The 12,415-nt window shown below is 38.9% G+C and overlaps 2 protein-coding genes across 2 annotated transcripts; both read left to right on the top strand.

The window, feature by feature from the left end:
- The first annotated feature begins 1,743 nt into the window (after positions 1–1,743).
- On the top strand, positions 1,744–3,131 carry LOC116180099. Its single transcript, XM_031499933.1, has 4 exons — positions 1,744–2,146; positions 2,292–2,400; positions 2,776–3,040; positions 3,094–3,131. Exons 1-4 carry the CDS (start codon positions 1,908–1,910, stop codon positions 3,129–3,131), a joined length of 651 nt encoding a protein of 216 aa, XP_031355793.1. The 5' UTR covers positions 1,744–1,907.
- A 952-nt stretch (positions 3,132–4,083) lies between these two features.
- Positions 4,084–5,199, top strand: LOC116180963. Its single transcript, XM_031501158.1, has 2 exons — positions 4,084–4,932; positions 4,983–5,199. Exons 1-2 carry the CDS (start codon positions 4,131–4,133, stop codon positions 5,102–5,104), a joined length of 924 nt encoding a protein of 307 aa, XP_031357018.1. The 5' UTR covers positions 4,084–4,130; the 3' UTR covers positions 5,105–5,199.
- The last annotated feature ends 7,216 nt before the right edge of the window (positions 5,200–12,415 follow it).

The raw sequence follows: 12,415 nt of genomic DNA on the forward strand, positions 1-12,415 counted from the left end.
ATAAGTGTGTCATATACTTCAAAATGTAGAGTTCTTTGCATGAGAAAACGGGTATAAGTCTAGCTTAATCCTATCCAAGGAATTTATATAGTGTTCAGGGGTATAAGTCGATTTGCAAAGGATTCTTGTGTGTAAAGTGATGTAAGTGCACTTATGTCTATACATTGAGCCCACAATGTTTGTGAAAAGTGGTATAAGACGACTTATTACCATATACGCTATAATGTTGTTTTGTGAAAAGGGTGATCTGTAGACATGTAGGTACCTATTTTTCCCACTATCGCACTTAAATAATAATAGTACATTATATATCAAGGTAGAGAAGTCCACTATTATTGCCTGAGCACCAAGATTACATCTCGAGGCGCTTGCGCCGGGGGGTGTAAGGTGCGAAGGCAATAATAGACTTCTCTACCGTGGTATATATACTATTTTTTTCACTACTAGCACTTGAAATCCTCTAAATTAACATATTATATTGATAAGAAGGTGAACGGTTGGACAGAATTGTTTGTTTCTTAATTTAACGTGTCAATCAAGTATGTAGAAGTACAAGTCAAACAGGCCGTATTTTGTTGTCATTGAGATATTTTTAAAGAGTAGGTAATTTCGTTCGAATTTTTTCAAAATTAGGTATGTAATTTCTCTGGAAATGGCGGATGGTGGCAATTCTTCATTTTAGAGAACTTGTCTAAACGTTTATTGAGCGAAATTTCGGGTTGTGTTTTCTAAAAGTGACAGCGTGACAGTTCTCATTATTGATTACTAGTTAATAATATCCACATTATTAACCACTTTGAACAAATGCCGAGAAAGCCTACTTTACAAGTGGAAAAAAGGTTAATAATCATGTCATCAGACGCTAGTAGTGAAAAATAGTACATTATATATCAAGGTAGAGAAGTACAGTATTATTGCCTGAGCACCAAGATTACATCTCGAGGCGCTTGCGCCGAGGGGTGTATGGTGCGAAGGCAATAATAGACTTCTCTACCGTGGTATATATACTATTTTTTTCACTACTAGCACTTGAAATCCTCTAAATTAACATATTATATTGATAAGAGAGTTAACGGTTGGACAGAATTGTTGTTTATTAATTTAACATGTCAATCAAGTACGTGGAAGTACAAGTCAAACAGGCCGTATTTTGTTCTGTCATTGAGATATTTTCAAAGAGTAATTTCGTTCGAATTTTTTCAAAATGTGATAATTTTAGGTATGTAATCTCTGGAAATTGCGAATGGTGGCAATTATTCGTTTTAGAGAACTTGTCTAAACGTTCATTGAGCGAAATTTCGGGTTGTGTTTTCTAAAAGTGACAGCTCATTATTGACTACTAGTTAATAATAAAAAATTATTAACCACTTTGAACAAATGCCGAGAAAGCCTACTTTACAAGTGGAAAAAAGGTTAATAATCATGTCATCAGACGCTAGTAGTGAAAAAACATTTTTATGTCTTTTGGATGTATGGAGGAACATAAAATGGCTCAAATATTCTAGGAATCCTGGTTTGGTAGACAAGACAATATTAGATAAGGAGGAACCATTTCGATGTATGTTTTTAAGAAAAACTAACCCAATTGCTGATTCCGATTGAGAAAACGAGAATTACGATGGCGAAAATTAATGCTAATATTTGTGTAAAAGGGTACTTGTTGAGTTTAAAAAAAATTTTTTTTTGAGAAAAAGGGAATAATTTGATTTTTTTTATTATGCAATCGTTTTACGCAGTGACTGCTACCCCGTGCGCATGGAACTATAGTCCTCTAACTCTTGCTCCGTGCGCACGGAGCAGCAGTGGGTATTCTAGCACCCCGTGCGTACTATGCTCAGACATCAGCTGTGATTTAAGATAGGTTAGGTTGTTTTGGGTTAGAAGCACGATATTGTTTCAATAATAAAATGAAGGAGGGTGCGTTATTTGCAACATTGGAACAGTTGGAGCAAGAAATAAAAGAATATGAAGCAACCAATTACGTTACTCTACAGAAAAGAGATTCCTGTTTATTATCTAAAGCTGTCAAAAAATATCCTAGAGCTGCAAGAGGAAATCGGAACCTTAAGTATTACTATGTCGAGTATACATGTTCAAAAGGAGGGAAGCGTTTCAAGAGTCGTGGAAAAGCGATAAGAAAATCTTCGTAAGTACATATGTTTATATTTTCTTCCGTTTAAATAAAAGTAATTATCGGTATCTATACTTAGGTACGTATAACTTATCGAAAATAATTTTACTAAGATATAGATATACCTATATACTAATATTTTTTTTGCAATTTATTTTAGTACAATGTATGAGGGATGCCCCATGAAAATAAAATTCGTTCTTGCAGAAGATGGTAAACACCTACTTTGCAAATTACTACACGATCAACACAACCATATCAGAAATAAGGTGGGTACCTACCTAATAAAGGCAACATGTTATGTAGACCTACTACATAAGATGTTGCCTTTATTAGGTACCTACAACACCGCTTGCAAGAAAAATTGGGTAGTACACCGTATTTCTAATACAAATTCGGCTAATATTGACTTATCAATTTAATAAGTAAAAAAAGATAGATATTGGTTTTTTTGTAAGCACGTGGTAGGTAATATCCGATCAGACCTTATTTACGATAAGTTTGGCCCAACCCAATTTAAATGTTGAACACACGTTCACAAACCTACAGAGGAATTTTTTCCATAGGCCACCCTATGGTAAATATGATCTGAACATTGTGAATGGGTAATGCTATTGCAATTGATATGAGTTTAAAATTAACAGGATGCGTATAAGCACTTTGCCAAAAAAAGGAAACTAGACAGCGAAGATCAAAAGGAAGTTCAACAACTACTAAAATTACGAGCAAATCCGAAAGATGTTCAAAACTACATCATGCAAAAGACTGGAAAAATTATTTTGAGCAAAGACATACGTAATATAAAGTATGTTACAAGATTGCCATTAAAGTCAAACGATTTGGAGAAAATTGTGTCAATATTATCTGAAAATGAGGGCTGTGCTGTAGAAATCGCGCACGATCAAGAGGGCAATTTAATTGGCATTTATTACCAAGATTTTTTCATGAAACATGTTTTTCAGACATTTCCCGAATTGTTAATATGCGATGCTACTTATAAATTAAACGAGCTGAATATGGCATTGTACATACTCCTCGCAGTAGATGGTAACGGTCAAAGTGAAATTGTGTCTACTTTTTTGATGGCTGATGAGAGTAAATCCGCTATCGAAGTAATGATTAAAACGTTTAAATACAAGAATGAGGCATGGGTTAAGACAGTGACAATATTAACCGATAAAGACATGACAGAGAGAAATATTTTTAAGAACGAATTTCCACACGCAGACGTTTTACTTTGTCTTTTTCATACACTTCGGACATTTAGAAGGGAGATTACTATTGAAAGGATGGCCATAAAAAAAGAAACGAGAGAAAAGTGTCTTCAAGTAATACAAAAAATAGCTTACTCGGCAACTCTTAAAGAATATAATATTAACTACGAGGAATTACAGAAACTTGATGTTAAAAATGTTTTAAAGTATTATGATGAAAACTGGCATAACATAAAAAATGAATGGGTAGAAGGTTTAAAGAGTTCATGTTTTACTCTAAATAATAGCACTACGAATCGTTTGGAGAGCATCAATCAAAAAATTAAATCGGGTGTTGACAGACATAGTTCATTATGCCAATTTTATACCGATTTCAAAACAGTGTTACAGTCCTTGAGAATAGACCGGGATCATAGTGCCCAACTTTTGCTGTACAAAACCCCCGTTACTCACTATCAAACTTCTTCCACCGAATACCGATATATGAAATTGATAACAGCATTTGCGTGGTCGCATCTTGAAAAGCAGTTTAAATCTTTGCCTACAACAATTATAAAAATAAAGAAGGAAAATGATCAAACTTTTAGTTACAACTCAGACAGAGAAGGATTAATAAGTGTTACAGTTGACAACTGTTCTTGTCGCTTTCGAAACCAAATGAAGTTACCTTGTCGTCATATTTTAGCAGTTAGAAGACAGTCCAATGCTGAATTATATGATGAATTTTATTGTTGGTAAATGAAAGATGGCTTGTGAAGTATTACCTTGAAAACCATCGAGCAACTATGAAAGACCTACCCATTTATGATTCAAACCATGAACTACTAACTGAACATACCATAAGCAAGCCAGTTTTAAATCAGCACCAGAAATTTAGAGAGGCTTCCAAATTATGCAATTCCTTAGCTGTTACTATATCACAATATGGGAATAAAAGATACCGAGAAATAATGGATCAAATGAAACTGTTAAAGTCTTTTTATCAAAGCAAGAAAAAAGTTTTAATTGTTGAAGTGATTGATGAGAAAAGTAATGATCACAATTCATCAAATAATACGGAAATATGTGTTTTGGACGATAACCACTACGAATTACACGGAACTAACTCCAAAATATTAACAGAGGCGGCAGATATATCATTAGATTTAGAACTGCCAGGAGAATCAGAAACGTCAGGTACTGTATTAACAGAAGAAGAAATACCAATTAGTTTATTGGGTGATAATACGCACAACTGTCCATCTCAAGAAATTGACTCGGAAGTACTAAGACATGAAGCAGAAATATTACCAGAAGGAACAGAAATATTAGAAGCAGAGATTATATCAGAACCAGAAGATTTACAACTCGCAAAACAAGTAGAATTGATAGAAAGAGAAATGCTACCAGTAACAGGAAGTGTTTTGGATGGTAATAAACGCAACTACGAGTACTATGTATTCCAGAAAAATGACAGCAAAGGGGAAGCAGAAATAGTAGCAGAAGAAACGATATCAAAAAATCTAGAAATTTCAGATGGAGTGGGAAAAATTTTAGAATCGAACATCAGCAACAAACATGATAATATAGGAACTAGCAAGAAATATGGTAAACACAATTATTACTATATTGTATTTTTTTAAGATTGTTTATTCCAGTGTTACGTGAAATACAAATACCTCCAAAAATGGTTAAATGTGGAAGACCGAAGGGTTCAGAGTTAACAGTCATTGGTACAAAAAGAAAAAGGCGTAAAGCATCAGGTCCATCCAACAACTGAATTTTATTTTTCATTTTTTATTTATTTCGATTTGGTTTAACTCTGTAAAGTTTCTTATAATAATAATGTATTCTCAATAAATAATGTTAATTTGATGTAAAGTTAATTTTATACGTATCTTATGAAAAAATAATTAGAGTGCCCAATATGCGAAACTTCGTATTTAATCACATAACTCAGATTAACAGCACGGGGAGTTAATATATCAACTGCTGTTCCGTGCGCACGGAACGAGAGTTGGAGGACTATAGTTCCGTGGGCACGGGGTAGCAGTCACTGCGATCATTTTATAAATGTAAATTTATGTTTTATGTAAACTAGAGTGTCAATAAAAGCGTTTAATAAAAAAAATTAGAACTCAAACTTATTTAAAACAACAAAACATAATTATTACTCTTACGAAACTTTAAACCCGTTTTTCTCGAATATGACATTTTCGACTTATCCCCGTTCTCCCGAACACCAGCCAATTAAATTAGTATATTCTTTGTTGGCATGATAGAAATGAGGGAGAAAATTTTGTTCTATGCCGTTATTGCGGGCCTTCTGAGATTCGTGAATAATTTTCAACTCGAATTCAGTGAGTATCCATTACAAATAATATGTGTCGAAAAGGTCATCAAAACTATTTTTGAAGGAGAGACGTTTTACTATGTCTTCAAAAACAGGAGCAACGACCATCTACCACTCCGCTTAAAAAATCCCAAGCTCATCGTAAACACCGAACATCTTTCTTATAAATCCAAACAAGAAATTTACTACAACTTTGTAATTGAAGTTGAAGACAATCAGTCCATCCAACAGGAAATCCATTATCTGCAACGCACCCGCTTATGGAATAAGCGAAATTCGCGAAGCAGTAGGTATCTACTGATAACCACCAGAAAGTGCTTGGGAGCGGAAAAACTTCTAGGTCTCTGTTGTACACCGCAAATCCGCATGAAATGAGGAACAAGTGCATGCGGGAGCCATTTAAACTCCACAGCCAAAATTGTGATCGTGAAATCGAAAATACTATTCCCAAACCCAGAAGAAACTATGGCGGATGTCCAGCAATTTTCTACCAACGTTTGAGTAGCCTCGTGGAGCCATTTGATAAGTTTGATCGAAAGAATTACACGCTTGACCTAGTAATCAAAGTTTTAAATGTGTCCTTGGTTGAATGTCTCGGTTATTTAACGGAAGAATGTAAATCCATCGCAAATATAAAAAGAATCATCGCATTCACTGCATCTCTTTTGGCCAAGAAAACAAATGAGGATCATCAATTAAGTCATGCGTACTCCACGGATACGCTTATCTGGGTCGTTCCACCGCCTGATTCCAGAAAAGGTTTAGAACTTTTGATGATCCTATTCCAGAAAGAGGTATGGATTGCAGTTGCCGTAGTATTTCTACTGTTTACTTTGACTTGGTACGTTTTCAATAAATTTAGAGCAAGTTTTGGGGAAATCATTCTGAGTACGTTAAGCCTTACACTGTTTGGCAGCACCAATCGCATGCCCAAATCATCTGTGCGAGTTTTGGTCTTGTGTTACATTGTGTACAGTATTCACATACAAACGGCCTACCTTTCGAGCTTGGTGCCCGTTTTGACATCGCCCCCTAAGGGGAAAGCTATTTCAAGCATTGATGAGTTGCTACAAGCACACATGAAAGTTCTTGTTAGTCCAACGGCATCTTCGATTCTGATTACGACAATCAACTTGGAAGCTGTAGAAGACTATATACGTATCTCTAGCCTTTGTCCTCTTAATACCCTCAATTCTGAAGAGTTGTTGGGAAAATGGTCTAAAGCCCCAAATTTTTCTATGCCTATTTTATTGAACCACTTGCGTACGATTGAATTGACTCTACGTATACCTACCCCAAATTACTTTACGGATAATTCTCGATTTCTACCAGTTGTCAACGTATTTGCAAGTACTGCAAACGTTTACTTTATTGACAGCTTAGACGATGTCGTAGACAGGTTGACGGAAAGTGGACTGTACGAAAAACTCGATAAAGACAAAAGGATTTATGAAGAGGTCAAGAAGAGGGAGGTCATTCCTGCCGAAGAAGTGGTAGCGCTTTCCTTCGAGCATCTTAGTTGTATTTTTATTGTGTACGTATTTGGTATTGGGCTCTCTGCGATTGCCTTTATTGGAGAATTAATTGTTTATCGTTTAAAAGCACATGTGATCGTATGTATTTAACTTGTAATTTGAGCGTTGATGGTGAGCACTTGATTTGAATAAAGTTATCACACATAGTTTTTTTAATTTGCTTTTCTTTGATCCAGTGTCTTTTTGTTCTTTGAAGCAGTCGTAATATCATCCCGGTAGAGCGCCACCAGAAATAGAAGTTCGAATTGCACCTATTAAAATTCCGTCAATTCTTCTCGAAAAATAACAGCGGACCTGTTTGTTTAAGTAGAGTGTAGTGGTCAATGACCACACAGCACCCATTATTCTGGGTTAGTGCTGGTTGCTTCGCACACTACCACCTTCATGGGGAAGGTTTATAGTTGTTTAGGTACTATCCAATGGGCCCACCCACCATATTTTAAGTAATGGATCACCAAAGTCCAATAGATTGCTTCTGGTCACGCTACCCAATGGGCCCCCTCCGACAAGACAGCCGAGAACGTCACGCCGAAAATCAAAGGGGTCCACCAGCTGTTGATCCTCCGATTGTAGAATCCTTGCTGTGTTACGGCGTGAGCCTGCTATTGGTCAGCGCGGCTCATCCAGTCAAACACCACGGCGAGCCATTCGGCGGAAGTATAAAGAGCGTCGAAGCAGCCAGGAAGCTCGGCATCTGTCTCTGAGCATTCCATCGGCTTTTACCGCGTACGCGATTTCAACCGACTTCGGACCGGTTCAATCTTCCAACCGCGAGAAAGAGTATTGCGCTCGAAAGAGAAGGAACGCCCACGACCACACCGAAGAGGCACCGTCATCCAAAGAACGCCCCATCCTCCATCGACCAGCACCGTCCCCACCAAAAGGCCAGCAGAAGAAGGGACGTAGGGAGGGAAGGAAACCTGCATCGTCGCCGATAGCCCGGACGAGTTCCGCGTGATTCAGGACTACTTGCGGAAGAGCCAGTTGGAGTTCCATCGGAAAAATAGCTCACGGTTGCAATCCGGGGACTGGCAAGCAATTCCGTACCCGTACCAGTTCGATCACCTTCCCATCATCTTGACCCTTCACACGAAGCCGTCCATCAGCATACCCCCGAACACCAGGAAGATCACCAACTGGAAGAAGTTTAACGAACATATCCAGAGGAGCCTAATCCGGGAACTCGGACATCCGCACCCCGGCTGACCTAGATGAAAATGTGCAGATCCTGACGACCAAACTTCACCAGGCGCTGACCGCGGCTACCAAACTGGTCCCTGCCAAGAAGGTGAGTCAGCTCACTCGGTATCTCAAAGAGGAGATTAGAGATTAGAATAAAATGTTGATTGTTGCTGTATTCTTATAATTATTAAATCTTCTATAGGTTATCGATTTCGGCACTTTAATAATATTATAAGAATACAGCAACAATCAACGTTTTATTCATGCATCCTTATAATTCCAAAAATGGAGCAATTCATCGATAATTAGAGATTAGAGTATAGATGGCAACTCACTCGGGACCCCAGTATAAAGAGACAGGTCAATTCCGAACAAACCGCCCTCAAAAGTGCCACCGCTGCGTATCCCCTGAAAGACCTCAACGGTCACCGCTACGACGCAAGGGAGAAGGTAGAGCTCTTGGCCGAAACCATTCGAGTGAACTTCACTCGGTACCCGTCTAAAACGAAGAGCGCAATCGATATGTGGAAGAAGAAGTCCAAAGAATCCTAGCTGCCCCCGCGGAAAACGATCTTACGTTCGTTCCTCCGACAGAAATCCGCAGCATCCTCCTCCAAAAAAGATTTCGAAAAGCGCCCGGAGCCGACGGCATAACATATACAGAGCGTTGAAGAACGTCACACGTCCAACCATCGCGTATCACAAGAGAGGGGCATTTGTTTTACCCCGAAGGGCATCACCCTGAGCTAGTAGGACGCCGTCGGGATTTGAAAAGGCTGTCAGTGGTCAGGATTCTTCCTCCAAACGCACTTGCCAGTGCCGGATTTGAAGCGGATCATCGAGAGTACCCTTGCGGTCCCGGCGTGTTTCCTGGATGTGTGGCAGGTTGGAGCTCTAGTCGTTGGTTAAGGCGTCGGAAATCTACTCAAAATCTAGGCTTACCGTCTTTCTTTATCGTCAACATTGTTTCGACCGGTGATTATCCTCTTCTTCTTTGGCGAATAACGGTACGAATGGACTCTGATTGGAACGTCTGCTATCCAAATGTGAGTTTTCATTGATCTGGATCTGGAGCTTATACCAAAAGGCAATTGAATAGTGATATCAAGCAAGTTCAGGACTATCTTCCAGCTGGACGCTGCAGGAAAATTGTATGGGCACTTGATAAAGACAATAATTTTGAAGCGCCTAAAGGAAAAAGGGAACTGATAAAAGGTCAGTTCGGTTTTAGGGAGGGGAGATCCACTCCGGGTTCTGTGAAGGAAGACTTAAACATAGAGCAATAGGCACATTCGAGATCGTGGGGACTTCTTCCTGTTGATGACGCTCAACGTGGAAAACGTATTCAACTCGGTAAATGATGATGGAGTCGTAGATGCATTTGGCGCATGGGATCCCTCCCAAATACCCGGAACAAATGGTCAATAGTTACATTTCAGGCTTTCACACATATTTCTACTAACAGGGAAAGAGGAAGAACTGAAGATCGCGGGATCGGTTTTTAGTCCCACGTTGTGGAACATTCCTTATAATCCGGTCCTGGATCTAGAAATAAGCTTCTAGCAGTGCAGTGGAGAGTATGTATATCTACGGCATCTTCGGCATTGCTTCCTGTTGTCGTTGCGAGGCTGTGGCGATTGGACCTGTGGGGGGCGGCGATGCTGGAATATGTACGGATGCTGGTGGTGGTCTCGTTGCCGGTGTCCATGTCAGACGATTAGTCGGGGTCGGTATAGTCCTTTTCCGATCCGACTGGATCAAAGAAAAGGATATTTAAAACAAAAAACTATGCGTGATAACTCTATTCAAATCAAATGTTCACCATCAACGCTAAAATTACAAGTCAAAGATAGACGATCACATGTGCTTTTAAATTTTTAAATACTTCCTACAACGATAAACAATTAATTCTCCAATAAAGGCAATCGCAGAGAGCCCTATACCAAATACGTACACAATAAAAATGCAACTAAGATGCTCGAAGGAAAGCGCTACCACTTCTTCGGCAGGAATGAACTCCCTTTTCTTGACCTCTTCATAAATCCTTTTGTCTTTATCGAGTTTTTCGTAAAGTCCACTTTCCGTCAACCTGTCTACGACATCGTCTACGCTGTCAATAAAGTAAACGCTTGCAGTACTTGCAAATACGTTGACAACTGGTAGAAATCGAGAATTATCCGTAAAGTAATTTGGGGTAGGTATACGTAGAGTCAATTCAATCGTACGCAAGTGGTTCAATAAAATAGGCATAGAAAAATTTGAGGCTTTAGACCATTTTCCCAACAACTCCTCAGAATTGAGGGTATTAAGAGCACAGTGGTTAGAAATACGTATATAGTCTTCTACATCTTCCAAGTTGATTGTCGTCATCAGAATCGAAAATGCCATAGGACTAACACGAACTTCCACGTGGGTTTGTAGCAACTCATCAATGCTTGAAATAGCTTTCCCCTTAGGAGGTGATGTCAAAACGGGCACCAAGCTCGAAAGGTAGGCCGTTTGTATGTGAATACTATACACAATGTAACACAAGACCAAAACTCGCACAGATGAATTTGGCATGCGATTGGTGCTGCCAAACAGCGTGATGCTTAAGGTACTCAGAATGATTTCACCAAAACTTGTTGTAAATTGGTTCAAAACGTACCAAGCCAAAGCAAACAACAGAAACGCTACGGCAACTAAAACCCATACTTCTTTCTGGAAGAGGATCATCAAAAGTTCCAAACCTTTTCTGGAATCAGGCGGTGGAACGACCCAGACAAGCGTATCCGTGGAGTACGCATGACTTAAATGGTGATCCTCATTTGTTTTCTTGGCCAAAAGAGATGCAGTGAATGCGAAGCTTCTATCTATATTTGCGATAGTAGTACATTCTTCTGTTAAATAACCGAGGCATTTAACCAAGGACACATTTAAAACTTTCATTACTAGGTCAAGCGTGTAATTCTTTCGATCAAACTTATCAACTGGCTCCACGTGGCTACTCAAACGTTGGTAGAAAATTGCTGGACATCCGCCATAGTTTCTTCTGGGTTTGGGAATAGTATCTTCGATTTCTCGATCACAATTTTGGCTGTGGAGTTTGAATGGCTCCCGCATGCACTTGTTCCTCATTTCATGCGGATTTGCGGTGTACAACAGAGACCTTGAAGTTTTTCCGCTCCCAAGCACTAAAACGGCTACATATACAACTTCGATTCCCCATAGTACATTAAGAATAGGCCTCACTTGTAGTTTTCTGGTGGTTATCAGTAGAAACTTACCTCTTCGCGAATTTCGCTTATTCCATAAGTGGGTGCGTTGCAGATAACGGATTTCTTGTCGGATGGACTGATGGTCTTCGACGTCAATTACAAAGTTGTAGTAAATTTCTTGTTTGGGTTTATAAGAAAGAAGTTCGGTGTTTACGATGAGCTTGGGATTTTTTAAGTGGAGTGGTAGATGGTGGTTGCTCCTGTTTTTGAAGGCATAGTAAAACGTCTCTTCTCCAAAAATAGTTTTGATGACCTTTTCGACACATATTATTTGTAATGGATACTCACTGAATTCGAATTGAAAATTATTCACGAATCTCAGAAGGCCCGCAATAACGGCATAGAACAAAATTTTCTCCCTCATTTTTATCATGGCGGCAAATAATACACTAATTTAATTTCCAGCGCATTTGTTCGGGTCTGACATCAAATTCTATGTTAGCTTTGATCAGGCTTATAATTTGAGAAGCGCGTGTGAAAGCTCCAACCTGTTAATGTTGTTGGTATCATAGTTACTAAAGAGACGTTGGTATTGATTATCCCCCTACAGGATTGCTGAAGGGTAAACGTGAACTGAGGGTTCAATTATTGGAGATCGTCTTAAAATGGCCGTAAAACATACTTCCAAAAAAGGAGAAATAATTCCGCGATGATCCATAATCTGCATGAACGCGGGAGATAATACAGAGGTTTGCTCTGATAGAGGTGATGGGAGTTGCCTTGAAATTCTATATGATGCCGCCCCTTCTCTTTGCAGTGTCTGC

Source organism: Photinus pyralis, unplaced genomic scaffold (genome assembly GCF_008802855.1).
Source record: "Photinus pyralis isolate 1611_PpyrPB1 unplaced genomic scaffold, Ppyr1.3 Ppyr1.4_LG9, whole genome shotgun sequence".
Classification (NCBI taxonomy): Eukaryota; Metazoa; Arthropoda; class Insecta; order Coleoptera; family Lampyridae; genus Photinus; species Photinus pyralis.

Excerpts from the sequence above, each read along its gene's own strand:
- LOC116180099 (XM_031499933.1), top strand. The coding sequence starts at position 1,908 with ATGAAGGAGGGTGCGTTATTTGCAACATTGGAACAGTTGGAGCAAGAA. Across the intron at positions 2,401-2,775 it reads ACAACCATATCAGAAATAAG|GATGCGTATAAGCACTTTGC; the intron begins GTGGGTACCTAC and ends TAAAATTAACAG. Across the intron at positions 3,041-3,093 it reads AATCGCGCACGATCAAGAGG|ACATTTCCCGAATTGTTAAT; the intron begins GCAATTTAATTG and ends CATGTTTTTCAG.
- LOC116180963 (XM_031501158.1), top strand. The coding sequence starts at position 4,131 with ATGAAAGACCTACCCATTTATGATTCAAACCATGAACTACTAACTGAA. Across the intron at positions 4,933-4,982 it reads AGGAACTAGCAAGAAATATG|TGTTACGTGAAATACAAATA; the intron begins GTAAACACAATT and ends TGTTTATTCCAG.